The 27,595-nt window shown below is 53.6% G+C and overlaps 1 protein-coding gene across 2 annotated transcripts; it reads left to right on the top strand.

The window, feature by feature from the left end:
- The first annotated feature begins 240 nt into the window (after positions 1-240).
- On the top strand, positions 241-27,595 carry Tef (TEF transcription factor, PAR bZIP family member). Of its 2 annotated transcripts, none has more exons than XM_048354794.1 (4): positions 241-416; positions 14,746-15,063; positions 22,959-23,179; positions 24,514-27,595. In XM_048354794.1, exons 1-4 carry the CDS (start codon positions 314-316, stop codon positions 24,727-24,729), a joined length of 858 nt encoding a protein of 285 aa, XP_048210751.1. In that variant the 5' UTR covers positions 241-313; the 3' UTR covers positions 24,730-27,595. The 2 variants fall into 2 exon arrangements, with proteins under 2 accessions (XP_048210751.1, XP_048210743.1); XM_048354786.1 differs by lacking the exon at positions 241-416 and adding an exon at positions 9,555-10,089.

Below are 27,595 nucleotides of genomic sequence, written 5' to 3'. Positions count from 1 at the left end.
TTTGCGAAGTTAGATAACAGGCTGGGAGCTCTGTCAGAGGATTGGAGCGGCGGCTCCACGTGCTGCGGCTGGCACGGGGCCAGGTCCGCCCTGCCAGGCAGCGGGAAGGGAAGGCCTGGCTGCAGCCGGGGAGCTGGCGGGAGGCCGAGCTGGGGGTGGACGGGCGGGCCGGGGCCGGGGCCGCCCATTGGCTGCCTCGGGGCTCCCACCCCGCCTGCCTCGCCTCGCGCTAGCCTGCGGCTCCCCAGCCAGCCCCGGCCCCGGCCGCTCCAGCTGCTTCCAAACTCCCAGAGCAAGCACCTCCTGCCGGGCCATGTCTAGCTGCGACCGGATCGGAGTGGCCCCTGCCATGGACATGCCCGAGGTCCTCAAGTCGCTGCTGGAGCACACTCTGCCTTGGCCAGAAAAGAGGGCAGGTAGGAGCGCAGGTGGTCTGCACCTGGCAAGCTGCCCAAGGGGTGGGGGCAGGCTCAGGGCAGTAGAGGCCGGGCTGGGCAGGGTCCCCCCCCCAGCAGGGGGTCGACCCATCCTGAATAGAGGAAGGGGTGCCCCGTGCAGAGACAAGGACACAGGCCAGTGTGTGGGTGTCACACCAACTCTGGGGCTTACCCCCCTAGGCCTGCTGGCTTTGGGGAGCGTGGTGGTGTGCAGCCGGTGACAGGTGCCGTGCGCGTGTGGGACAAGGACAGGACAAGAGTGCTTGTTGGAAGAATCCAGCGGTGCGCAGCTGGCTGGCCGAGTGCCCTCCCTCTTCCCGCCGGGGTGGGCAGCGGAGCGGCGGCGGCGGCGGGTTTGGAGAGGTTTTTCCCTGCTCGCCGCTCGCTGGCTGGCTTGCTGCTGGAGGGCTGAACTCAAGTCCCGGCCGGGCTGGGAGCTGTTATGTAACAGGACCACAAGGCTGGAAGCTGGTGTTCCTAGGATACCACAGCAAAGCAATGGAGGAGGGCGGGGAAGGAACGAGAGGCAGCCATCCTGCCTGGGGAGCCTGGGGGCCCAAACACTGCGTGTGAGGAATGCTCCTGCCAAGTCCTCATGGCTCAACGGCCTTCCTGCCTTTATCAAATGGGTGTTCTCTTCTGGTGGGGCTGGAGATGGAGTCCAGGCCTCGCCCGTGCCTCAGACAGAGCGAACCCTGGCCGCCTTGTTGCAGGAGGGGCCCAGCTGTTCTCGGCTGCCTAGGTGCGCCGGGGGGCTCAGGGACAGGGCTTCTCTCAGGACCCTTCCAGATCCCTGCCTCCTTTTGCTGTGCTGGTCCCTCGTAGAGCTCATCACTCGGTCCTCCCTCCCCGGGACCCTTAGCTCATTCCCAAACTTTGGAGCCAGAGGACAAGCTCTGGCCCCCCTCTTGGCAGGTCAGGAAAGGGGTGGCAGCGAGCTCTGCTCCCGAAGAGACACCCCACACCTGTGGTAGGGTACAGCGGGCTCGCACGGGCCTCAGGGCCCACAGCCCCCTGTGTTTTGTGTGTTTGTTTCCTCTCTTCCAGCTGAGGGCCTCATGCTTGTTAGGCAGGTGCTTTACCATTTGAACCATGCCCACCACCTTTTTATTGTTTTGGTTCTTCTTCAGGAAGGTTTTCAGTTTTCCCCCAGGTCTGGCTTCTGAGTGATTCTTTCACTAATGCCTGCTATGCAGCTGGGATCGGATGTGAGCCTGGCTTTTTGGTTAAGATGGGCTCTCGCTAACCTTTTGCCTGGCCTGACCTCAAGCTACAATAGTCCTGATCTCCATCTCCTGAGTAGCGAGGATTACAGACATGAGCATCACGACTGGTTTGCAGCTAGCTATAGTTTCCAATGCGGGGGCATTTCAGCGGCCCTTCCAGGCTGGCTCCCGAGGAACCGCCCCTCTAGCCCACGAGATAGATACCTCGCCAGCAGCCAGCACGTAAGACCCCAGCTGCTTACTGGGACAGGCCAGTCTTCTTGCGGTTGGCCCGCGGTACGAGCCCCTGCTAGAGTCCACGTCCATAAACTGGCCGTCTCGCTCTGACTTTTGTATCTCTGGGTGCCCAGGGCGGGCAGAGCCAGCTGGCAAGCTTTCCAAAAGTTAAGGTAGAGTATTCTCGTCCTGATCTAGGCATGGGGAAGGCGGGCACAGCTCCGTCCTGGCCCTCCCCCTGTGTCCCGGGACGCTCCCCGTGCTGCAGGCAGGGCCAGCGCCCAGCTGGGCAGGAAAGGGTTTCTGAGGGCGCCTTAGGGCACGGCTCCTCAGAGGAGGCTAGCGAGGGCTTGGAGGTATGCAGCAGCTGCTGGTCACTGGCTCCCCCCACCCCGCTGGTCTGCCGAGCCCTGGACAGCTGAAGAGTCCCTGCCCCTCACCACCCCCGGACAGCCAGGGCTCCGCGCGGAGGGAACCCGCCCAGGCTTTCAGGCTGAATGGTGCCAGCACCTGGACAGCCCTGTAGGTCAGAGGGACGCAGCGACGGTCTAAGGTCATCTCCCGTCCCTGCATCTAGTCACCCACTGCAGCCAACGCGAGAGAGGAGAGTGAGGGGAAGCGTGGGGAAGAGCCCAAGGCAGCTCGGGGCTCCCATCCACTTCCCGGCCCTCTGCACGATGCCTGCCTGGGGAGATAGCCGGAGTGGACTTACCATGCCCAGCCAGTTTTCTGAGCTGACCTGTGGCAAGCACTTCATATGCTTCGTTTTGTTTGGTGGTTATCTGGAGATAGGAGTCTCAAAGACTTTCTTGCCCCAGCTGGTCTCAAACCTTTGATCCTCAGAACTCAGTCTCCAGAATAGCTAGCATTTTTATTTTTTTTGCCAGCACTGACCCTGGCTTCTTTGTGCTCAAGGCTAGCACTCTGCCACTTGGGGCACAGCGCCACTTCTGGCTTTTTCTGTTTATGAGGTACTGAGGAATCGAACCCAGAGCTTTGTGCATACTAGACAAGCACTCTACCGCTAAGCCACATTCCCAGCCCTGCTCCAGGCATTTCACGTGTTCTTATACAGCTTCTCTCCCCACCAATCTGGTGTTGGCCTTGGTGGCGTTGGCCTGGGCAGCCCCGTTGCCCTGCGCCTCGGGGTAAGGAAGTGGGCTTTCCCCACGGACCTTGCAAACGTCCCCTTCTTTCTCCAGCACGGTTAGGTCATGTACAGGGAGTTTCTGGGCTCCGGTGGGAAGGAATTTCGGCGTGAGAAGTTCCAGGTGTGCTCCTGAGACGGCTCTCCCTACAGCCGCACGTTCCATTTTCTAGTTCTGAGACCTGTGCGGGTCCCCCATGTGGGGTCCCAGCCCCTCACCCCTCTAGCTGCTCCTGGGCCCTGCCCAAACCTCTGTCTCCTTCCTGTCCTTGGAAAAGCAGACTTCCTTTAGCAGCGCAGACCAGACCTAAGACCCACACTTAAGCTTCCTGGCGGCCCTCACCCTGGGCCGCAGAGCAACCAATCTCCCACGGCCAACGAACGAGTGGGTCTGGGCCCCGAGCCCTAGTGAGCTGTTTCCCTTCTCTGCTCTGGGCCCTGATCTCTAAAGCCTACTCTTATTATCACTGCGCCTGCATTTGCCCCAGTGTCCGTGCCAGGTGCGGGGATCTCTTCCCGTGCTCGCCCCATCCCCCCACTTCTTTCCCCCCCCCTCACCCCACTTCTGGAAAGGCCCTGCATCTCTGAACCCATGGGCTCTAAGCCACAAAGCCAGCAACCCCGCCCCTCCGATTTAAAGAACTGGAAGTTGGCGGGATGTGGTGGTCCGCCTCTGTAATGCCAGCTACTTTGGAGGCAGAGAATGGGAGGATAGCAGTTGGAGGCCAGCGTGAGCAAAAGGCTGGCGTCTTCATCTCTGTGAGTAGATGTGGTGGGGGTACACCTGTGATCCCATCCATGTGGGACGCCCAAGGTAGAAAGATTGAGGTGAGACCCCACTGAAAAATAACTAAGCCCCAAAAGGGGTTGTGGTTCAAGTGGCAGAATTCCTGCCTAGTGAGTGTAAGATCCTGAGTTCTAACCCCAGGACTGCCAAACAAACCCAAACAAAAACAGAAAGAAGTGGATGCCTGGCGGGCACTGGCGGCTCACACCTGTAATCCTAGCTACTCAGGAAGCTGAGATCTGAGGATCGCTGTTCAAAGCCAGCCTGGGCAGGAAAGTCTGGAAGGCTCTTGCCTTTCATGAACCCCCAAGGAATGAGAAGTGGCGCTGTGGCTCAGAGTGGTAGAGCGCTAGCCTTGAGAAAGAGCTCAGGGACAGTGCCCCAGCCCCGAGTTCAAGCCCCATGACCGACAAAAATTTCTTGGGGCATGGTATGGCGGCCTGGGGAACCCGTGCAGAAGTCACGTCTGCTTTCAGAGGGGAGGAAAGGGGCCCAGGCTGCCTGGGGGCCAGTGGGCTGTCTCCTTACTCCTCACTCCGGCCTGCTCAGGGATGGATTTGCTCCATTTGAACTCAGAGCTTGGTTTCCCTCGGGGGCCCCTGGGAAGGCCAGCCCCTTCTCCTCATGGCTACACCCCCACCCCACCCCACCCCCTGCCCCGTCTCAGGGGCCTAGTCCTCTCTACCTGTGCCGCTGGCTGCCTCCCAAGCGGGAACTTGGGAAGCCCACATTCACCAGCTGCCAGCTGCTGATGGCAAAGTCAAGAGCGGCCCTTCCACCCGGCTCCCGCCAGGCCAGACCCAAAGCTAGATGGCGAGAGGAACGAACGGCCTGTGCCGCGCGCTCGGCCTCGTGGGCCGGGGAGGCAGATGCGCAGAGACGGAGAGGCCGCGGGCGTCCTCCCTGGATGCTGTGCCTCTTGGTCATCCAGTCGTTTGTTATTGGTTAACTGAGCAGCTGCTACACTTGTGGCTGAAGCACCAATGCAACAAACGCTGCCCTTGACAGTCAGCAGTCAGGGAAGCAGGGCCAGGGGTGACATTTAAGCTGAAGCCCAGAGGGTGAGGAACAGACGGCTACACAGGGGACTTTCTGGCTAGGAGGGCAGTGCCTGCAAAGGCCTTGGTGTGATGCGGGAGAGAACTAATGTATCAGAGGAATAAGAGGCCGCTGGAGGACCGGGGGCGGGGAGCACGGTTCAGGCAACCCCAATGCCTTGGGTTCAAATCCCAGTTATCGTCAATCAAATTAAATAAATGTGAGATTACATAAAGTAACCTGGGTGCTGGTGGTTCACACCTGGAATCCTAGCTCCTCAGGAGGCTGAGATCTGAGGACAGTGGTTTGAAGCCAGCCTGCGCAGAAACATCTGTAATGGTCTTATCTCCAAATAACCAGCAAAACGCCAGAAGTGGCTCAACTGGTAAAGCATTAGCCTGCAGTGAAAAAGACAAACAAATAAGTAAGTTGGGTGCCAGTGGCTCATGACTGTAATCCTAGCTATTCAGGAGGTTGAGATCTGAGGATTACAGTTCAAAACCAGCCTAGGCAAGAAAGTCCATGAGACTCTTTTCTCCGATTAACTACCAAAGAGCTGGAGGCGGAGCAGTAGCTCAAGTAGTAGCGTGCTAGCCTTGAGCTAAGTCCTGAGTTCAAGCCCCAGGATCAGCACGGGAAAGGAAAAAGTAGCCAAGTAAGAGTGCAGGCCTAGATTCAAAGCTCTAATGCCAGCAGCACATGCACACACACACAGAGTAAATAAACAAGTAAACAAAGGCCAGGAAGAGTAAGGGGGGAGAGGCAGGGTTAAGGAGTCAATGGTTAGGAAGAATGAGGCGGAGACACCCCGGGTCCCTATTGAGGAACGGTGGGGAAGAAGAAGTTCCCGGAACAACCCGAAGTAGACTCATAGTAGGAGTTCACGTTAACTGAGCACCGGGCACTGTCCTCAGCACTGCCAAACTGACTTGGACTTCCCACACTCCGGTACGGAGATATAAGGAAGTGTGGCAGCAAGAACCCGGTGCTGCAGCTGGGCTCTGAGCCTGAGCCCCGCCCCCCCAGCCTCACCACCCGCACGGGCGGGAGGTGGCTGTACCTGCAGAGGCTGGGGAGGTGGAGGAGGTATCTGGAAATGGCACTCCTGGGCCAGCTCCTCTGTAATCCAAACCCTGAGAGTGCATGGGATGCGAGCCAAGCAGGAAGCTGGTACTCCAGAGAGTGCTGAAGAGATGGGCGAGAATTTACAAGGGGCCTCCACCCAGCACTTCTCCCCTGGAGCACGCTGACACCCAGGGACAAACCGCAGAGCCGGACTCAGGTATGCAGGCGAGAAAGGAGCGCGGCTGGCCAGGCCCAGTGCCCGGGAACTTGCCATAAGCACGGGTCATGCTTGTTATTCCGGATTCCGCGCGGAGTCCAACACAATAACTGTTATTTAGCGTTACCAATGCTCCAAATGTATGGGAGTTGGCTCTGAGGTTTTCTTAAGCCTTCTAGCAGCGCCAACCAAAACAAGCAAGCCAACAAATATTTACTGAGTTACTACTCTGAACAAAGCCTTGTGCTTGCCTGACCTCGGTACTGAAGGAGTTCACAGATGGCTGGGCTTCGTCAGAACTCAATGGCAGCCTTAATGTCATCTTGCTCTCAACATCCCAGGCTCAAGTCCCATTAGAGGCTGATGGTATAGCCAAAGGTATCATTGTGGGTTATCTGGTCAGTGACTCCCATGCGAGAGAAAAATCTGCATATGGTTACTTTAATCAAGTTTTTAGTTAGCAGATCTCTGGACTATAAAGTCAGCTCAGTTGTGCAAAATGGACATTTCTCAACCCATTCTGGCTTTAACTTCAGATTCTATAACCCATCCTTGGGTCCTCACACCCAAAAGAATCCAAGTCTTGATCCATCATCATAACCTGTAGCACCAAGGTGCCCACCTGCTCCATCCGGTGTAGTGCTGTTCTAGGCTGGCACCTGAGGCTGCTTATCTCAATCACTGCCACCTGGTGTAGTAGATGGCTTCACCTGTTTCCAAGAGGAAACTAGCTGAGGCTTGGATGTCATTTGCTCAAGTGCTTCAGGGCTGGTTAGCAGTGAAAGGAGACTCTCCCAGACTTGCATCCCAAGTCACACTGCCCCAGGACCCATCTGAGGTCTTAATCAAGCAATACCTTCTTCTTATGGTGTTTCTCTCTTTGGGGTGCTCATACACTGTAGAAATTAGCTAACTAGCCAGGCACTGGGGGCTCACGCCTGCAATCCTAGCTACTGAGGAGCCTTAGATAGGAGGATTGCAGTTTGAAATCAGTTGGGGCAGGAGAGTCTGTGAGACTCTTATTTCCAATTAACCACCAACAAGCCAGGAGTAGAGCTGTGGCTCAAGTGGTGGAGGACCACCCTTGAACCAAAAAAGCTCAGGGACAGCATCCAGGCCCTGCGTTCAAGCCCTAGGAACAGCACACCTGTGCGTGAACATACGTGTACACACATACACACAATTTAGCTAATTATTTCTCATAATTACTCCTCTCCTAAGAGAAGAGCCACAGAGTTACTCTTACATTACTGACACAAGGCAAGGATAGAGGGAAGACCCTGGAGATTCTTCTGGGGTCAGCTGGAGGAGGAAGAAAATCATGGCCCCACGAAAGTCTGGGTGTAGTTCTCTCTACAGCTGTGAGACACAAGAGGGAACATGTTCGTGATGTCTCCACACACCAGCCAGCCTTGGGTGATGCAGGGGAAAATCCCCTCTCAGCGGAGTGTCAGTACATGTTCAGTCTCCGACCCAAACTGCTAACTTCACATCTCCCCAGGGTCACTTGTTCTTTCAGTGATCTGCTCCAGGTGAATGGGTGGAATGGTGATTTTTGAGTGAATCTGCACCTTTACTTCCACTCCCTATAATCCACCTTTGTCATAAGACAAGTACCTTGCTATTCTCATGTTATCATTGATCCTCCTCCACTGGCTTCCAAATCATATTCTCTCTATCATATTAGCTAGGAAAGTGTGCATTTAACACAAGCCCAGAAAGCCCCATCATGGCCACATTTGCCATTATGAAAAAAAGAAAAGCTTCCTTAAGTCCCTTTGGAATGCCCTTTGCAATTTGTTTCTAGAAAGATCTAATTGAGTTTCTCCTAAAGGTACATTCATTTAGCCATGTATGGAATTCTCACCAACAATTTTGCAATCTGGGTTTTCTGTACACACAGATTTGCTCTTGCCAAGGTGGATTTGTGCATTTACACACATTGGTTCATGGAAACGCCACAAGGTAGATCCTGCCCTCTCTCCATCTGACCTAGGAAGAGGAGTCAGGATTTACCACATTCAGAGAAAGACCAAAGTTTAATTATTGCAGCAGGAAGAGCTTCAATTTTGGAGTCACACTCGAATTATCTCGTCCCTTTCATCATCCAGAGTCTTTCAAATATCTTGCTTTCTAGGCTTAGCAGCTATTCAACTTCTTTGTCTTCTACTCCTAGGAAAATTCTGATTCCAACTTTTGGGATTAAAACCAAGAGAGCTGAGTATTGTTAGGTTTTGAGGCAGAGTCTATTTGGTATTATAAGAGTTACAAACTTGTTTTTTGTCCCAGACCAGGACTCCAACTCGGTATTTGATGCTTTTACTCATTGGCTGGCACTCTTACCACCTGAGATGCAAACTTCTGACCACCCAGGGCAACTTCCATATGTGCACACTGCCATGTTTTCAAACCTAAGGAACAAACAGGGAGTGCGTAACTTTTAAGAGAAGGGGTGGTTCTCACACAAAACGTGAGGCTCCACGCCTGTAATCACAGCTGAATCCTGAGATGTGAACTCTTATCTCCAATTAACCAGAAAGCAGGAAGCCGAGCTGTAAGAGGGCCAGCCTTGAGCAGAAAAACCTCAGGGATGGCGCCTGGGGGGCCTTGTGTTCAAACCCCAAGGCGCCCCCCCACCCTGAAAAAAAGTGAGATTGGGGCCTTGTATAAAGGAGAATATATGTGTGTATATATATGTGTGTGTGTGTGTGTGTACATATGTATGTACGTTTATATGTATGTGTATGTATATATATATATGTATACATATTTCTAAGGAGGAGAATTCAGAGTTGTTTGGGGGCTGGCTGGAAAGCGGAGGACCCGGACTTTCCCAAGGTCGCTGGCTACAGTGGGGGCAGGGGGAGACGGAAATGTGGATCCGGGCTCCGAACCGCCCCCCCCCCCCCCCCCGCCCGTCCACGCCACTGTTGGCCCTGACAGCCGGGCCAGCTCCAGAGCCCGGGATCAGTGGGCAACCTGACACCGGCCGAGCCCGCTCCGGCCCTGGCCGCGACCCGGCCCAGCCGGCGGGCCTGCCCTCGGCCAACCTCTGGGGCGCGTGGGAGGAGAGCGGGCCGGGCCCGGTGTCCCCGTCCCACGACCTAGGGCAGAGTCCCCGGAACCAGAAGGCCCGCCCTCCCCCGGCGTACGCACGTGCGAAGCCTCGTGCCGGACGCTGGCCCCGCCCCCGCCCCCCATTGGCTGCCCCGCGCTTTTCCCCCCACCCCCTCCCCACTCGGCTAGACTCGGCTGCGGCTCCACGTGACCCGCGGGGCCCGCCGCCGCTCCCAGCTCCGCCTCCCTCTAGCGGCCGCGTCCCGGAGGGGCTGAGAGTGGGGCCAAAGGGAAAGGAGGCCTCGGGGGTCCGGAAAAAGCCGGGTTGGGAAGGGAGGCGAAAGGGGACGTCAGCCGGCTGCTGCCGCCGAGGAAGGCCTAGCGCCCACAAACCCAGCCCGGGCCAATCACGAGCCTAGCGCGGGCGGGGCCGCGCTCCTCACCTGGCTCCGCACGTGTCTCGCTCGCCCGGCTCCTGGGCCAATCCCGCCTCGCGGAACTGTGCCCGCCTCGCACAGAACGGACCAATCGGAAGCCACGCTCCGGGGCCGCCAGCCGGGCCTCATGAATAATGGACGCCCCGGAGCCAGTCAGCGGGCGGGGCGCGAAGGAAGCGAGGCGGGGGTGCGGCGGCGCGCTTGCGCAGTGCCGCTCGCGTCGGCAGCTGCGGCAGGTCGCTCGACTCCGGCCCGTCTCGGGGGGCGGGCGGGGGAGGCGAGGCGGGCGGGCGAGCCGGGCACGGGGCACGATGTCCGACGCGGGCGGCGGGAAGAAGCCGCCTGTGGAGCCGCAGGCGGGACCGGGCCCGGGGCGCTCAGCTGGGGATCGGGGCCTGCCAGGGTCCTTCCCTCTGGTCCTGAAGAAGCTGATGGAGAACCCCCCGCGCGAGGCGCGCCTGGGTGAGGCGGGGGTGGGGGTGGGGCGGCGGTCCGCGCGCGCCTGGGGGCGGGGCCTCCGCAGGGGCGGGGCCCGGAGGGCGGGGCGGGGCAGAGGTCTGGGTGGAGTGGTCCCGCCCGGAGGGGATGGGGGTCCGGGGGTGACGGGGGCGGTGGGTGGGGTGGGGCGGGCAGCCGACTAGACTTGGGGCTGGGGGTGAGGCAGTCGGGTGGGGGGGGCGAGCTGGAGTGAGCGGGTCAGGCGGGAGAGGATGGACCGGTGGCGTGAGGTGTTGCTGGGGGGTGGGGGGCTCTCGGGAGGAGGGGGGGGGAATCGGTGGAGCGGCCGCTTCCAGGGCTCCCCTCCTGGGGCTGCTGGCATCCGAATCCCCGGGATGCCTGGCTGGGCCCCACCCTGTCTGCGGATCCCGAGACTGGACGGTGCCTTTGAAGGAGCACCTGGCCTTCATTCCCCCCACCCCACCCCCCCTTTTGGTTTCAAAGTCCATCAAAGTTTGTGAGGCTCTGGCCTTGGGTAGCAGATGGGTTTTGGATGTGGCCTTGTCCTCAGCTAGGGGAGTGCGGTTCTGGCTCTCTGGATGCCAGGGATCCAGCTTCTAGGTCTGCGCTGGAGCTTTTTTTTTTTTTCTTTTTTGGAAATGTGTCTGGGCTGGTGCTTGAGGTGCATCTGGTGGGGGGGGGGCATGTTGGGCGAGGGATGGGAGTGCCCTTTAGGGAGATGGGTTCGGGCCAGGTCAGGTAGGAGGAAAGCAGGAAGGAGACTGCTGAAGCCCTTTCCCCGGCTGGTTTGGGCCACATTGACTGCACTGAACTTCATCGTACAGCCCAGGCCAAAGGGTCCCTGGGGCCTATGTGGAAAGCAGCTTTGGCTTTGGTGTTTGGCAGAGGAGATGAGGATCAGGCAGCAGCAGGAGTGCCACCTATTGTGGAGTTTGAGGTATACTGAGGTATACTGAGATCTGGGAATTTGCAGGAGCTGCCCTTTAACCCAAAGACTTGGGAAGGGATGGGCCTGCGAATTGTCTGGCCTGGGGGAGTTAATTTCTTTTTTTTTTCTTAATGCCATCTTCTTTTCCTGGTGTATTCTGAAGCTCCCATTGGTTGTTGCTGTGGGATTATAAATAGCTTCAACAATAAGGTGAGCAACAAGCTCCCCTCCTGCTTCAGGATCTCCTGTGCACAGACCTTCATTTGTTTTTTAAGGCGAAGCTTTGTCTCAAATATGAGACGAAGACCAGCTGCAAGTATTCACATTTGGCAGGTTCTTGGTTAAGATTATCGGCAAGTAGTATCCATAACAGTCATTCTGCCTTAAATTTGCAGGGTGTCACAAAGCATGTTCACATAATCTTATTTTATTTTGACTTCTACAACAGCCCTCTAGGATATTATCCCCACTCCTCAGCTGCGGAAAGTTAAGGGTCAGAGAACTTTTACAAGGTCACACATGTCAGCCTTATGGCTCTCAATTAGGTGCTCTTTCTAGTGTCACACTGGCACCACTAGACCTTGTGCTCTGAGTAATGAACAGGTCCTTGAGCTCTTAAAATTAAAACTGCACCTTACAGGGGCTGGGGATATGGCCTAGTGGGGCAAGAGTGCTTGCCTCATATACATGAAGCCCTGAGTTCAATTCCCCAGCCCCACATATATAGAAAATGGCCACAAGTGGCGCTGTGGCTCAAGTGGCACAGTGCTAGCCTTGAGCAAAAAGAAGCCAGGGACAGTGCTCAGGTCCTGAGTCCAAGGCCCAGGACTGGCAAAAAAAAAAAAAAAAAAAAAAAAAAAAACTGCACCTTACAAAAACATGGATCTTAAAAATATCTTTAAGGGCTTGGAAGATGGCTTAGTGGTAGAGTGCTTGCCTAGCATACATGAAGCCCTGGGTTCAGTTCCTCAGTACCACATAAACAGATAAGACTGGAAGTGCGCTGTGGCTCAAGTGGGAGAGCGCTAGCCTTGAACACAGGCTTAGGGACAGTGCTCAGGCCCTGAGTTCAAGCCTAGGAGAGGGAGGTGGGGCGGGAGGGCGAAATAACACAGCCTAATTGCTTAGTCCAGGTAATACCTGGAACTTATTTGTTGCTTGTCCTTGAGTATGGCTGCTTTTTTGTTCCCTCCCCTTCTGTTTCCTTTGAACACTGATGACCCCATCTAGCAAAGATCAGTTCATTTGGGAACAGAATGTGGAGTCTGGATGTCTTGGGAGTAGACCAAGAAGTCTATCTGACCTACAAAGCCCACAAACATGGCTTTTTAGTCCCCAGTGGTTTTTAAAGCCTGGTACAAAGTTAGCTATAGACTTCGTTTATTCCAGTTAGTCATGTCCAAGTTTTGTTGTCAAACCTCCCCCTTCTTTTTTTCTTTCTTTTTGGTGCTGGCACTGGGGCTTGAACTTAGTACCTGGGTACTGCTCCTTTAGCTGTTTTGTGCTCAAGGCTGGCACTCTCCCACTTGAGCTACAGCTCCGTTTCTGGCTTTTTGCTGGTTAATTGGAGATAGAGTCACAGACTTTCCTGTCCAGTCCTCAGATCTCAGCTTCCTGAATAGCTAAGGTTATAGGTGTGAGCACCTAGCTAAAACCTCTATCTTTTTTTTGATTGTTGTTATTGGTCCTGGGGCTTGGACCTCAGGGCTTGGGTGCTGTCCCTAAGGTCTTTTTCCTCAAGGCTAGAGCTCTACCACTTGGAGCCACATCTGGTTTTCTGGTGGTTAATTGGGAGATAAAAATCTTATAGACTGGGCTGGGAATATGGCCTAGTGGCAGGAGTGCTTGCCTCGTATACATGAAGCCCTAGGTTCGATTCCCCACATATATAGAAAAGACCAGAAGTGGAGCTGTGGCTCAAGTGGCAGAGTGCTCACCTTGAGCAAAAAGAAGCCAGGGGGGCTGGGGATATGGCCTAGTGGCAAGAGAGCTTGCCTCGTATACATGAGGCCCTGGGTTCAATTCCCCAGCACCACATATAGAGAAAACGGCCAGAAGTGGCGCTGTGGCTTAAGTGGCAGAGTGCTAGCCTTGAGCAAAAAGAAGCCAGGGACAGTGCTCAGGCCCTGAGTTCAAGGCCCAGGACTGGCCAAAAAAAAAAAAAAAAAAAGAAGAAGCCAGGGACAGTGCTCAGGCCCCGAGTTCAAGCCTCAGGAGTGGCAAAAAATAAACAACAACAAAAACATTATGAACTTGTCATGATCTTCCCTACCACTCCTCTGATTAGCATCCCTGTCACTCTGACACCCTTCCCATAGTGTCACATCTCTCAGTTGCCTTTTTTCTTCTTAATCACCCTTCCTTGGATATCCATGTCCATAACTTTTTGTATGTGTGTGCTGGGGCTGGGGCTTTAACTCAATGCTTGGGATTGGTCTGCCTGGGCTGGCCCTGAGTGGAGATCATCAGATGTCAGCTTCCTGAGCAGCTAGGATTCTAGGGCCAGCTAGGACAATAAGGTGGGCACCGGTCCTGGTTAATTGATAACTAATCACAACTTGCCTTGGAATTGGAGCATTCTTCAGCTCCACCCTTTCCTGCTTTCTGAAAAACTTGCCTTCACTTTTTTCCGTTGATTCAGGGAGAAAGGTTTTCTGAAGTGATGGCTCTGACCAGGGGCCTGGCTCCAGGTCTTCTCCACTACAGTCCACTACAGTGAAGCCGTTTGCAAATCCAGTGTGCTCTACTCATTCACATTTATTATCTTCCCACCTCTTTGATGTTCCCTGTGCTTTAGAAATGAATCAGACACAGAACTTGACCGCAGTATGCTTCCTTCCTAGTATGCACCAGCTCACTCTCAAATGGTCTCTGTGATCACAAAAGAGGTGGTTTTAGAAGTGGTGCTGTGGCCCAAGTGGTAGAGCACTAGCCTTGAGCTGAAGAGCTGAGGGACAAAGGCCACACCCAGAATTCAAGCCCCACAACTGATTAAAATAAAATAAATATTTTAAAAAAGCACCATTAGGGCTGGGAATATGGCCTAGTGGCAAGAGTGCTTGCCTCGAATACATGAAACCCTGGGTTCGATTCCTCAGCACCACATATATAGAAAAGGCCAGAAGTGGCGCTGTGGCTCAAGTGATAGAGTGCTAGCCTTGAGCAAAAAGAAGCCAGGGACAGTGCTCAGGCCCTGAGTTCAAAAAACAGGACTGGCAAAAAAAAAAAAAGGTGGTTTTATCCTTATTTACAATGAAAGACTGGAGCTCAGTTTAAGTAACAACTAATGACTAGCTGAGTGGAGATTGGACTGATAGTGGCAACCCTGGGTTGCTAAGGAGACGTCTAACTAGAGAGAATAAGACTGAAAACAACATTTCTTGGCCTGAGAACCTCACTCCTTTCTACACTAAGGTTTCAGGACAGATAACACGAATTCATTTTCCTTCTTGTAGCCCCTCTCCGGCAGGTGCGAACCCACAGCCTAGTCCACATTAGCCTGGAACCATATCAGGGTGCTAACCTGTGGCTAGAATTCGAGAAATACCAAGTATGGAAGGGCCCGCCAGTCAGCCTGTTGAAGCAGCAGCTTATTACCAGAGCACAGGGTCCGTGAGATGGGCATGGAATCAGGCCTCCACGAAAGCTGGGTCTGCCCTGAGGCTCACTGCCCACCTCCTGGGACAGAGTTCTGCTCTTGTGTGGTATCTCACCTGAGGTTTTGTTTGCAGATAAGGAAAAGGGGAAGGAAAAGCTGGAAGAGGACGAGGTGGCCGCAGCCAGCACCATGGCTGTCTCGGCCTCCCTCATGCCACCCATCTGGGACAAGACTATCCCCTACGATGGCGAGTCTTTCCACCTGGAGTACATGGACCTGGACGAGTTCCTGCTGGAGAATGGCATCCCTGCCAGCCCCACCCACCTGGCCCAGAACCTGCTGCTGCCTGTGGCCGAGCTAGAGGGGAAGGAGTCGGCCAGCTCTTCCGCAGCCTCGCCGCCATCCTCCTCCACCGCCATCTTTCAGTCCTCTGAAACCGTGTCCAGCACAGGTGGGTGGCAGGCCTTTGGGAAGGCCCACCTGTCCCATCCACAGACTCTGTTCCCCATCAAAGGTGGCCGTGTTCATTCTCCCAGTGAGCCCCTTCTCTAAGGGGAAGCCCCGGTGGGCTGCAGGTAGGGAACCCCTCAGCATAGTCCTCCGAGGCCAGAAGGTGGCATAGTAGTCACACGAGCCTTGCTGTCGTTGGCATGCTGCAGATCTGGTCTGCGGGGGAGAAATCCCATTCTCCAGTTGCTCCCTGCCGAGCTTTTACAAACCCCTCACCTGTATGTTGGGAAGAGTATTGGAAAGCTCAGGCAGTACTTACTAATGCCATTAGTACCGTTATTTCAAGTGCTTACATTTCCTTAGCACTTGTTTTGTGCCAGGATTTCATACCAATTCACCAAAATAACCTTATTAGATGAGTGCTGTTATACTTAGTGTGAAGTAAGGAAAATGAAGTACTGGAGTTGGAAGTATGACTCCATTGGTAGAGTACCAGTCAGTGAATGAAATCGTCGGGTACTGAGTTCAAGTCCAAGCCTCAGATCTAACAAAAGAAAAAGGAAAGGGAAGTACAGAGAAGTAATCTGTTTAGGTCACACAGCTGTAGGTACTGGAGAGAGCACCTGAGCCCAGGTGGTCTGTCTCCATGGTCAGGAGCTGCTACACACTGACATAGAGAAGGCAGTCCCACTGCCCAGAAGACATCTTCAAGATTTGACCTTTATCCTCTTTTTCTTTGTTTGCCTCTGTTGTTTGTTTGTTATCTGTTTTTGTGCCCCCCTAGACATTAACCTACCAGGGGAAACAGGAAACATGGCTTCTTTCTTAGCAGGCTCTGTAAAGCTTTGGGCAGGCTCAGAGTCCTAAAAAGCTAGTGTTTGCTGGTTTACCTCTCAACCTACACTTAAATAACTCTCATATAGTTCTCTCTCTCTCTCTCTCTCTCTCTCTCTCTCTCTCTCTGTGTGTGTGTGTGTGTGTGTGTGTGTGTGTGTGTATCTATCTCAGGATCAGGGTACTATCCCTTAGCTTTTCACTCAAGACTATCATTTTACCACTTGAACCATAGCTCCATGTGCACCTTTTTGATGTTTAATTAGAGATAAGTCTCATGAACTTTCCTGGACAGGCTTAGCCTACTGAGTAGTTAAGATTACAAGCATGAGCTACTGATGCCCAACTTTTTTTAAAAACTTTAATATAGGAAAAGTTTTAAGCAAAAACAAAAGTGCATGTTAATGGTAGACCATATAGAGGCTCTGGGTTCAAAAATATAAAACACCCTCTAGCCATCCCCCAGCTTATGCCAGCCATTATTCTTGTTTTGTTTTTATGTGCCACTTCCAGTTCTGGGGCTTGAACCCAGGGCCTGGGTGCTATTTCTTATCTTTTTCATTCAAGGCTGGCACTCTACCACTTGAGCCACCTGTCCACTTGAGCCACGGTTCCACTCCCACCTTTTGCTGGTTAATTGGAAATAAGAATCTCACAGAATTTCCTACCTAGGCTGACTTTGAGTTGCAATCCTCAAATCTCAGCCTCCTAAGTAGCTAAGGTTACAGATGTGAGTTACTAGCTCCTCGCTCAGCTTCTACAGTTCTTTTTTTCTTTTTTTTGGCCAGTCCTGGGCTTTGGACTCAGGGCCTGAGCACTGTCCCTGGCTTGTTTTTGCTCAAGGCTAGCACTCTGCCAATTGAGCCACAGCGCCACTTCTGGCCATTTTCTGTATATGTGGTGCTGGGGAATTGAACCTAGGACCTCCTGTATACGAGGCGAGCACTCTTGCCACTAGGCCATATCCCCAGCCCTTCTACAGTTCTTAATTCATAACTCAGTATTTTCCATCAAGCCTAGATGAAATCACATTTCATCTATAAACATTTGAATGTATATCTAAACTATAAGAGTCTTTTCTTTTAAAAAAAATCTGGTGCCATGGGTGTGTACCTGTAATCCTAGGGTATTCTGATTGCTGAGGAAGGAAGATCAGGAGTTCAAGGCCAGCCTATGCAGCATAGCAAGACTCCCATCTCAAATTAATCCAACAAACCATTTACATGTGAAATTGACAGTAAGTCCATCAATGTTCAAATGTCTAAAGTCTCATACATTTCACTGTTTTGCTGGGCACCGGTGGCTCGTACCTGTAATGCTAGCCACTTAGGAGGCTGAGATCTGAGGATTGTGGTTTGAAGCCATCCAGGGCAGAAAAGTCCACAAGACACCTATCTACTTAACCAGAAAAAAAACCCACAAAAATGGAGCTGTGACTCAAGTGGTAAAGCACCAACCTTGAGCAAAAAGCTAAGACACAGCACTTAGACCCTCAGTTCAATCCCTAGTACCAGTACACACACACACACACACACACACAAATAAATAAATAAAATAAATTGAAAAATAAACGTTATTGTCTTATATTTTGTTTGAATTAAGATCCATACAAAGCCCACAAATTGCATTTGGTTTATATGTTTCTTAAATTACTTGTAGTCCTTAGGCTCCCCTTTCCTTTTTGAATTATCAGTAACAATTTGTTAATGAAACAGAATCATATGTCCTCCAGAGTTTGAAAAGTAGATTTTGCCATTTAATATATTCCTATAGACTGGTTAGATATAGAAGCTTCAGTAAATTTCCAGAGTTCTTCCTTTTCTTTTGCAGCACTGGGGATTAAACTCAAGGCTTTGTGCATACTAAGCAACATTCTACCACTGGAACCACACCCTTGTCATTTATATTTTTGTTGGAGGCTGGCCTCAAACTCTGCCTTTTCTTGCCTCTACCCCTTGAGTGGCTGCAATTACAAGTGTACACCACCACACCCAGCCAGAATGCTCACTTTTGTGTGAATTGTCCTAGAAGGATGGTTCCATAGATAAGTAATAGAGCCAGTCTGTATCTTAGGCCACATGGGTGACACCTAATTTGGTTGGTTTTTTTTTTTGTTTTTTGTTTTGTGCTGATATTGGGGCTTGGACTCAGGGCCTGCTTACAGTCCCATAGTTTGTTTGCTCAAGGCTAACACTCTAGACTTTAAGCCACAGCTCTACATCTGGTTTTCTGGTGATTAATTGGAGAAGAGAGTCGCATGGAAGCCGCGCACCAGTGTCCTGTCATCCTAGCTACTCAGGACACAGATCCTCAAATCTCAGTTCAAAGCCAGCAAAGTCCATGAGCCTCTTATCTCCAATTAACCACCAGAAAACTGGAAGTGGTGCTGTGGCTCAAGTGGTAAGAGTGCTAGTCTTGAGCAAAGAAGCCAGGGACAGTGTTCAAGCCCTGAGTTCAAGCCCTAGGACTGGCAAAAGAAAAAAAAGAATCTTTTGGGTTTTTCTGTCCAGACTGGCGTCAAATCTCAATCCTTAAATAGCACCCTCCTGAGTACCCGGGCTTACAGGTGTGAGCTACCAGTGCCTGGCTGTATGTACTTTTTGTGTGTGTCTGGCTTCTTTTGCTCAACTTTTATTTGTGAAAATTATCCATGTTGATGCTTGTGGCAGTGATTAATTTATTTTCATTGCTGAATAGTATTCCACTGTGTGAGCATACCACCATTTATTAATTCTGCAGTGGAAGGGCAGTTTGGGTTATGAATACTGCTGCTGTGAACACTTACGTAGGTGTCTTAGCAAACGTGTACACGTTTTTCTTGGGTATTTAAGTAGGAATAGACTGCTGGGCTAGTGGACACGCATATGTTCACTTTTGCAGGTGCTTCCAAATAGTGTACAAAGTGCTTGTATCCACCAGCAAGATATGGGTATTCTACGTTGCTTGTGTTGGATCTGAATGTATTTTATTTTTTACTGATACCAGGGTTTAAACTTGGGCCTCACATTTATTCTGCACCCCTACCACTTGAGCTACACTCAGCCTGCCCTTTTTCTAGTTATTTTGGAGATAGAGTTTTGTGGACTTTTCTGCCTGGGCTAGGCTCAAACCCTGGTCCTCTGGATCTTAGCCTGGCTGCTTGGGAAAAGCTACGATTGCAGGTGTGGTTCACCAGTGCCCAACTTCGTTTATTTTTTGTGTGTTGGTACTGGGGCTTGAACTCAGGGTCTGGGTGCCGTCCCTTAGCTTTTTCACTCAAGGCTGGAGCTCTATCACTTGAACTCTGCTTTTAGTGGTTAGAGATAAGAGTCTTACAGACTTTTCCTGTCCAGATTGTCTTTGAACTGTGACTCCGGCATCTCAGTTCCTTGAGTAGCTAGGATTTCAGGCATGAGCCACCAGTGCCTGGCTCCAACTTAGTTTTCAATGTTTTGTCATGGCGGGGCTCAGAGTAGACTGTTTCAAGGCAAATTCAAGTAGACCTGGGACCCTTCTCTCTCCTTCCAGCAGTAATTTTAAGGTTTTATAGTAACTAGGAAGAATTTGTTCACAGAGCTATCCACAGGGAAGGAAAGTTCTTCAACATCCACGTTTTTTTTTTTTTTTTTTTTTTTTTTTTGGCCAGTCCTGGGCCTTGGACTCAGGGCCTGAGCACTGTCCCTGGCTTCTTCCCGCTCAAGGCTAGCACTCTGCCACTTGAGCCACAGCGCCGCTTCTGGCCGTTTTCTGTATATGTGGTGCTGGGGAATCGAACCTAGGGCCTCGTGTATCCGAGGCAGGCACTCTTGCCACTAGGCTATATCCCCAGCCCCAACATCCACGTTTTTATGCAGTCTTTGGCTGTTATCTTCTGTCATGTCGTTGGGCTCTCTCTTGTTCATGAAGCTTAATCACACATTGGCATTTGGTTGCTGCTGAGGGGCATCTAGACATGATGTCCTTGGGGCATAAGTTCCATGTAGTGGGGCTCTTGGCTGTTTGTCTGACAGATCAGAGGTTTGGGGGCCCCTGTGTTCCCACGGTTACCACATGGGTCCCTGTGTATTTGCACCTCTACCCCTTAGACCTCTGACTTCATCTCCTCTGTGACGGTTACCAAGAGTTTATGTGCATGACCTGGCGCAGAGACCTCCAGCGCTCGCTGCCCAAGAGAAAAGGCCAGATGAGCACCATCCAGACTTGAAGTAGATGACTTGTTGCTGTGTCTGGAGAAAGGTCTTTGTGTATCGTTTGTGTTGTAGGGTGTTGAGCGTCCTCCTTGGGCTCTAGCCGCCCGATGGCAGTAGCTCTTCCCCGCGGCCTGACACTTCCACACAGCCCCTCAGGATGGAACAGCCCCCGTGGAGAACCTTAGTTTTGTTGGGATTAAAGATGCAGCGTTTTCTGTTCCACACCCAGTTACTCCCCCACAGTTCACCCCCACCCCGCTCTGGCCTTGACAGTCACACTTCCTGAAAGGCCCCTCACCCGTGTATCTACATAGGATCTAACTTATCATAGATTTTTAAAAATTTGCACCGCGCGCTCACGCCCATCATCCTAGCTACTCAAGAGGCTGAGATCTGAGGATCATGGTTCTAAGCCATCCCAAGTAGGAAAGTCTGTGAAATTCTTCCATTAATCACAAAAAAGCCAAAAGTGGAGCTGTGGCTCAAGTGATAGAGCATCAGTCTTGAGCGGAAAAAGCTAAGGGACAGCGCCCAGGCCTTGACTTCAAGCCCTACTACTGACACACACAAAAACAAAATTAGTAAAAATGGGGGTTGGGAATATGGCCTGGTGGCAAGAGTGCTTGCCTCATATATATGAAGCCCTGGGTTCGATTCCTCAGCACCACATATACAGAAAAGGCCAGAAGCGGCGCTGAGGCTCAAGTAGTAGAGTGCTAGCCTTGAGCAAAAAGAAGCCAGAAACAGTGCTCAGGCCCTGAGTCCAAGCCCCAGGACTGGCAAAAAAAAAAAAAAAAGTAAAAATGTGTGTAATGCTGCCCACTAGGGAAGCATTCTGTGAAGGGGTGGGAGGGGTATTTGTCTGTTATACTGCGTGCCGTCAGTACTCAGTGAATGTTGGCTGAATGTTTTGTGTATTCCTATCAGGAACGTTGGACAAGGCCAAAGGTTCAGTTTTTAAAACATATAGCTCTTATGTTTAACGATATGCAACCTTTGAACTCTAAAATCGACTTTAATCCAGTGTTCACTGTAAAACGGCAAGGAAAAACAAAGAATAATCAACCAGACCAGGAGTCAGGTTGTAGTTCGGTCCTTTATCTGTGTGACCCTGGGAAACCGTTGCATTCTTCTGAGCCTTACTGTCCCTGTCTGTAAATAAATACCCCTCAGAGTTGTCCTAAAACTCAGCTGAACGCAGATACTGCAAAGCGATGAGCGTGTCTTAGGCACCCAACAGCAGAACTCAAAGCCAGGGTCCGATGGCTCTCACCTAAAATCCTAGCTGTGGGGGAGGCTGAAAACAGGAGGACTGGGGTTCAGAGCCATCCCAGGACGAAGGCGTCACCCCAACGCTGGCGTCGGTAGCATGTCCCTGTCTTCCGGTCTCCGTGCGTGGCTGGGGTGGGGACGTGATGATGCCAGGCCAGCCCAGGCAGACAGGCTTTTGGTTTTTTTTTCTTGTGCCTATCCTGGGGCTTGAACTCAGGGCCTAAGTGCTATCCTCTGAGTTTTTGTGCTGAAGGCTAGCCCTCTACCACTTGAGCCACAGCTCCATTTCTGGCTTCTTGGGTGGTTAATTGGAGATGAGAGTCTCATGGACTTTCCTGCCCAGGCTGGCTTTGAACCATGATCCTCAGATCTCGGCTTCCCGAGTAGCTAGGATTGCAAGTGTGAGCTGGCACCCAAACAGGCAGAAAGGTTTTGGAGACTGTCTCCATGATAGGGAAGCCGAACATGGTGGCACACCCCTGTGATCCCAGCTACAACATGAGGCCTAAAAGGAGGTAGATTGATGCTTAGGCACAAGCCATAGCAGGAAGTGAACTCAGTCCTAAAAATAACCAGTGTGTATGAGGGCGAGAGGAAACAGAGCTGGTAGCCAGTGCCGGTGGCTCAGGCCTGTAATCCTAGCTGCTCCAGAGGCTGAGAGCTGAGGATTGCAGTTTGAAGCCAGCCTGAGCAGACAAATCCAAGAAAACACTATCTCCAGTTAATGCACAAAAAGCCAGAACTGGGGCTGGGAATGTGATCTAGTGGCAAGAGTGCTCGCCTCGTATACATGAAGCCCTGGGTTCGATTCCTCAGCACCACATATATAGAAAAGGCCAGAAGTGGCGCTGTGGCTCAAGTGGCAGAGTGCTAGCCTTGAGCGGGAAGAAGCCAGGGACAGTGCTCAGGCCCTGAGTTCAAGCCCCTGGCAAAAAAGAAAAAAAGCCAGAACTGAAAAGGTAGTTCAAGTGGTGGAGTGCCAGCTATGGGCAAAAAAGCTAAGCGAGAGTAAGAGGCCCTGAGTTCAAGCCCCAGTTCTACCACACATAACACACACACACACACACACACACACACACACACACACACACAGAAAGAAAAAAAAAACCCACAGGGCTGGAGGTATGTCTCAGGGTTATGGCATCAACCTACCGACCACAAGGTTCTGAGTTCAAATCCCCAGTACTGGGAGGGAGGGAGGAGAGGGATCAGATCATGACATTTCTAAGTCCTGTCCTTAGCCCATTGAAGGCCAGAGATTGAGCTGTTTTTGATTAATTGCAGGCTTGAGACACAGGAAGCTAAGGAGTGTAAAGATTTAAGATTTTGCTTCACATTTCTGGGGAAGAAGAAGAGCACCTGGGAAACGGTTTTTATGGCCTTTGTTTCCAAGCATCCTTGGGCTCCGCGCCGTCGCTTCGCGGTGGGGCGCATGCTCTGTGTGCGCGCGGCACCAGCAAGTGAAGGCTCCCTCTGGTTATGGCCTTGAGCCATGGCGTGCTGCGCCTCTGTCCGCCTTAAGGACTGCACTGCTGTGGCAGGTTGAGCTTAAAGCCGGAGGCCGGTGACAGGGGTTTCCTCCGGCCTGTGAGCTGCTTCCAGAACCCTGTCTGTCTTTCAGAATCTTCCCTGGAGAAGGAGAGGGAGACTCCCAGTCCCATTGACCCCAACTGTGTGGAGGTGGATGTGAACTTCAATCCCGACCCTGCCGACCTGGTCCTCTCCAGCGTGCCCGGCGGGGAGCTCTTCAACCCTCGGAAGCACAAGTTTGCAGAGGAGGACCTGAAGCCTCAGCCCATGATCAAAAAGGCCAAGAAGGTCTTTGTCCCTGATGAACAGAAGGTAACCCGGAGCCCTGATCGGTACAGGGCTGTGGGCAGGGGACTCGGGGACAGAGGGCTTGCTTACCACAGGCCAGGACCTGAACTCCAGCATGTGCATGCATGCCCGTGCACGCACACGCACACGCACCCCCCCCCCTCTCGTGTACAGAGACACACAGAACCTAGGGATTGCACATGGGATTTGATCTTCCTCCTTGTGGACACCAGGTAGAAAGGCATGAGTTCAGTGTGTGGAGCAACACACTGCCACCATTTGGTAAAAATAAAGGCAGTCAACTATCGTTTGGCCCTGTCACCTCTAAGTTTCTCCCTCCTTCCCACGGCCTCTGATTATGTTGATGTCCTCCCTCTCTGGCTTGAGCCAAACCATGAGGCAAGAGCTCACGAGGCTGAAGGAGCTGGGCTTGAAAGAGCCCCTGTTTTGAAGGGCAAAAGACAGCTTATCTGTGGCCATCTCCAGGGACGCGCAAGCAGCTCTCAGCCCAATGACTCTGCAGGAAGTGAAGGGAAAAGGAAACTCATGGCTTTTCCATCCTTTCTAGAAAAACACACGGGAAGGCTGTGTGCTGGTGGTTCACACCTGTCCTAGCTATTCAGGAGCCTGGGCAGGAAAGTCCATGAGACTCTTTATTTCCAGCTGACCAGCAAAATGCTGAAAGTGTAGTTTGTGGCTCAAATGATAGAGTGCCAGCCTTACATAAGCAAGAGTGCAAGGCCCAGTACTGGAAAAGCAGAGAGAGAGAGAGGACTTTTCAGCATAGCTATAGAGACAAAGCCGACTTGGGTGCAGACCCCACCTTCCCACCCTTGATCTTTGTGTGCCTTGGGCTCTTCATCTTGGGAAGTTTGTGAGACCGATGGTGGCTGGCAAGTGTTTCTATGGTCCTTATCGCAGGCCAGGCACTGGATGAGCCTGTGTGACGCTCCTCCTCAGCCCCGAGGTCATTGGTGCTATTCTTTCCTGCTGTTGTTTCATCCTGAGGGATGGCGCCTTGGAGATTGGATGTGGGTGGGTAAGGAATTCACATATTCCACTGCCAACAATCTTGCAGGACTGAGATGTTAAGCTCTGGGAACTGGCCCCAGATTTCAGGCCTTCAACCACAACCAGCCCGTCTAGAAGAGGCCAGGGCCCAAGTGGCACTGCATGCAGGAGCCGCCCATAGACGGCTGCCCGCCAGCCCGGGGAAGTGCTTCCCTCTGCATGGCGCGCGCCGGCCGCAGGCCAGGGCAGTGCCCCGCGGGGCTCCGTCCCCACGGCCCAGCTTAAGTGCATGAGGAGAGGGAAAGATTGGGGAAAATGAGAGCCCCACAGGAGGCCCCTTCCCGCAGGACGAGAAGTACTGGACGAGGCGCAAGAAGAACAACGTGGCGGCGAAGCGCTCGCGGGACGCCCGGCGCCTGAAGGAGAACCAGATCACCATCCGGGCGGCCTTCCTGGAGAAGGAGAACACGGCCCTGCGGACGGAGGTGGCCGAGCTGCGCAAGGAGGTGGGCAAGTGCAAGACCATCGTGTCCAAGTATGAGACCAAGTACGGGCCCTTGTAACCCGCACCCCTGCCCGGGCAGGGCACTGCCTGCACCTCAGACCTCTGCCTGGGGCTCCCCGGACCCCACGCACGCGTGGAGACTTAGGACTCGTCGTGGGCACGTGGCAGTACCCTGCCCTGTGGGCGTCCACGTCTCAGCTTCATTATGACACGGCCAGTGCCCACGCGGGGCGACTTCCCTGGGGAGGCGGCCTCCTGTCGGAAGGGGAGCGTGAGGAGAATCCATGTAGACGGGGGAACGGCCGGCCCTCCTGTCCCCCGACGTCTCGGCCGAGTCGGAGGGGGCCCTCCTGAGTCCGGTTCTCTGCTTTCATAGGGCGCTCAGGCTCCCCCGGCCCCGCAGAGGGCTTTCTCTGCAGAATGCGTCCCGGTCGCCTCACCCTTACGTCGTCTCAGGTAGCAGGTGCATTTCCACTGGGGTGCGTCTGTCGTGCACCCCCCTTCCCCCAGAAAGTCTCTGCAAGAAGCATCCATTCCCATCTTCCTTGGAGCTAGCTGATGCGGGTGCAGCCGCGGGGCAGAGTCGGGGCCTAAGGCCAGCAGGAGAAGTATCCCCACTTGTTCTTCGTCCCCACACCCCATTTCTCTGAAGCCAGAGGAGCGAGGCCCTGGCTCCCGCCTCTGTGTCTTCCCTGCAACGGAGGAGAGACTCCAGCATGGTGGGTCTCGGGGCCCCACTGACCGGTGCCAAGGGAGGAGAGGGAGCCCTTCCGCCTCCTGTCCAGCCAGGCCCGGGAGCCCCGAGAACCTTTTGTTTATCCCGGGGCCTGGCCTCCTCGCGGGCCCCCTCCACCCAGTAACCACCCTCAGACCTTGGATTTGAAAAGGAAGTGTTGGCTTCCTGCACCCCAGGCACCTCCCCCTGGCAGTATTTGGGCAACTGGCCGCCACAGCCCCCCTATTCTGTGGGCACCGGGGCCGGGGCTGTTTCCTGAGAAGCTCCATTGTTTTCTTGCTCTGCCCACCAGTGTGGCCCAGGCCGAAGCCTGCTGCCCCTGGGTGCAGAAAAGGGCTTCTCAGCCCTGGTCCCGGGCCCCTCGTGGGGGGCTGCCCGGAGCGGCCAGCAAGGGAGGGCACCTCCGGAGTTGCCAAGGGCACCGCGACTCACTGGACATTCTTACAGCCCTAGAACCCCCCTCTGGCCGGCCCTCGGGGGCCACCGCACAGGCCAGGCCACGCCAGGCCACGCAGTGGAACGGTGTCCACACCTGTGGCCGTGTCTTTTTCTTGTGTTCCACTGGACGGGAGAGAGTAACTGAGGCAATTTGTGGAAGCTCCCCCCTGCTCCTTCGAGTCTGGAGGGGGGGGCCCCCCTGGCGGCCACCGTGAGGAAGACGGAGGAGACCGAGGCACTTTGTCACGCTTAACACTGGCTTTATTTACAGCGGTGGCTCACCAGGAAAAGACTCTTCACCGGGGCGGGGAGGCGGGGCGGAGCCACCCGCCGGCCACGCCCTCCAGGACTGCACACCCGCCTCTCCAGGGACTTGCCCCCCCCCCTTTGACCTCGTGGTTCTGTGGAAACCATGTGCACACACCTCCACTGTGTCGTACCCCGGGGCGGTTGCATCCCGCATGTCCCTGTCCGCCCGGCCCCTCGCCTCCGGAGGGCTGTTCACCAGAGGCGCTTCTCCTTGTCATTTTTCTATGGTGGACAAGCCTCGAGCTGAAAAGCTCTTTATTTTCTTCGGCTAGAAAATGTAAAGGTTTGTGATTTTTTCCTTTTCACTTTTGTGTTTTTTAAGGGGCTGACCCCCTCATCTCTGGAGGGCGTCTTGTGTTCTGACCCCAGAGGATGGGGGGGCAGGCTTGACGTCTCACCCCCTTAGGGGCTCCCCCTTCCTTCCGCCTGTGCAATGCCCCCCTCCTTCTTCTCCCAGGCAGGGGTGTCTGGTTCCTTCCCAAAGCGCTCAGTTGGAAAGAGTGTGGCTGCCGGCCGGCCGGCCTTGGCCCCGGCAGGAAGGGGGAGGCCGGCGCTGGGGGGGGGGTGCTCAGGTGAGCCGGGCCCCCTCCCCGGCTTTCGGAATGGAGGCCTTGCCGAGAGGATTGGTGCCTGCCCGTGTGTGTCCGTGGGGCCCGGGGCCTCCTCCTCCGGGCTTCCCTCCCGCAGCCAGAGCTCGGGAAGCTGATTTGGGTTTGGCTCTTCGTGGGTTCCCTTTGGGCTGGGGTGTTCTTGCCTCATCACAGCCACGGAACAGACAAATCATGAATAAGCTAGAATACTGCAAAAAAAAATGTACACATGAGAAACGTCTAGATAGACAAATACCTATCTAGAGATCAAGCAGCCTTGCGGAGTCCCGGATGTCCGGACCCTTGGCAAAGGATGAGCTCTGCCCGACTGGTTCCTGTGAGGGGCAAGGCCCTGGGCAGCGCCCCCTGCCCAGAGCCAGGCTGAGCCCCTCCAGCCCGGCGGCTCCGCACACGGCCCCGCAGGGGGCCCAGGAGCTCCTGGTTTTCATGGCAAAGCTCCTCTACCATCTGTTAATTAAGTGCAATAATTTTTTTTTCTAGAAAATGGCAAAGATGACTTCCAGGTAGAGATCGCGATCTTTTGCTGTTGTTGGGGATGCCAGAACACTACTTGGGTTTATTTTTCTAAGTGCATGTGTTGAGACGGGGCGTGGCCTCTGCCCTTCCCGGAAGCCAGCTTTCCGGCGGCCCCTGTCTCCCTTACTTTTGCCAGGGGAAGGAGGCCAGGAGAAATCCCTTCTTCCTGCGCGGAGCGGGTAGGGGCAGAGCACAGCCCATTGGCCTTATGTGAGCGTGTGCGTGCGAGTGGATCACTGCTGGCGGCCCGAGTGACGGGAGGGGAGCCGGGAATGTATGTATCCTTTTCAAAAGAAAAGTAAATATTTTGAGAA

This window comes from Perognathus longimembris, chromosome 1, assembly GCF_023159225.1.
Source record: "Perognathus longimembris pacificus isolate PPM17 chromosome 1, ASM2315922v1, whole genome shotgun sequence".
Classification (NCBI taxonomy): domain Eukaryota; kingdom Metazoa; phylum Chordata; class Mammalia; order Rodentia; family Heteromyidae; genus Perognathus; species Perognathus longimembris.
This window is presented reverse-complemented; position numbering and strand designations above follow the sequence as displayed.

Coding starts and splice junctions, on each gene's coding strand:
- Tef (XM_048354786.1), top strand. CDS start 9,762: ATGGACGCCCCGGAGCCAGTCAGCGGGCGGGGCGCGAAGGAAGCGAGG. Junction 10,090..14,745: donor CCCGCGCGAGGCGCGCCTGG/GTGAGGCGGGGG, acceptor TTTTGTTTGCAG/ATAAGGAAAAGGGGAAGGAA. Junction 23,180..24,513: donor TTGTCCCTGATGAACAGAAG/GTAACCCGGAGC, acceptor CCCTTCCCGCAG/GACGAGAAGTACTGGACGAG.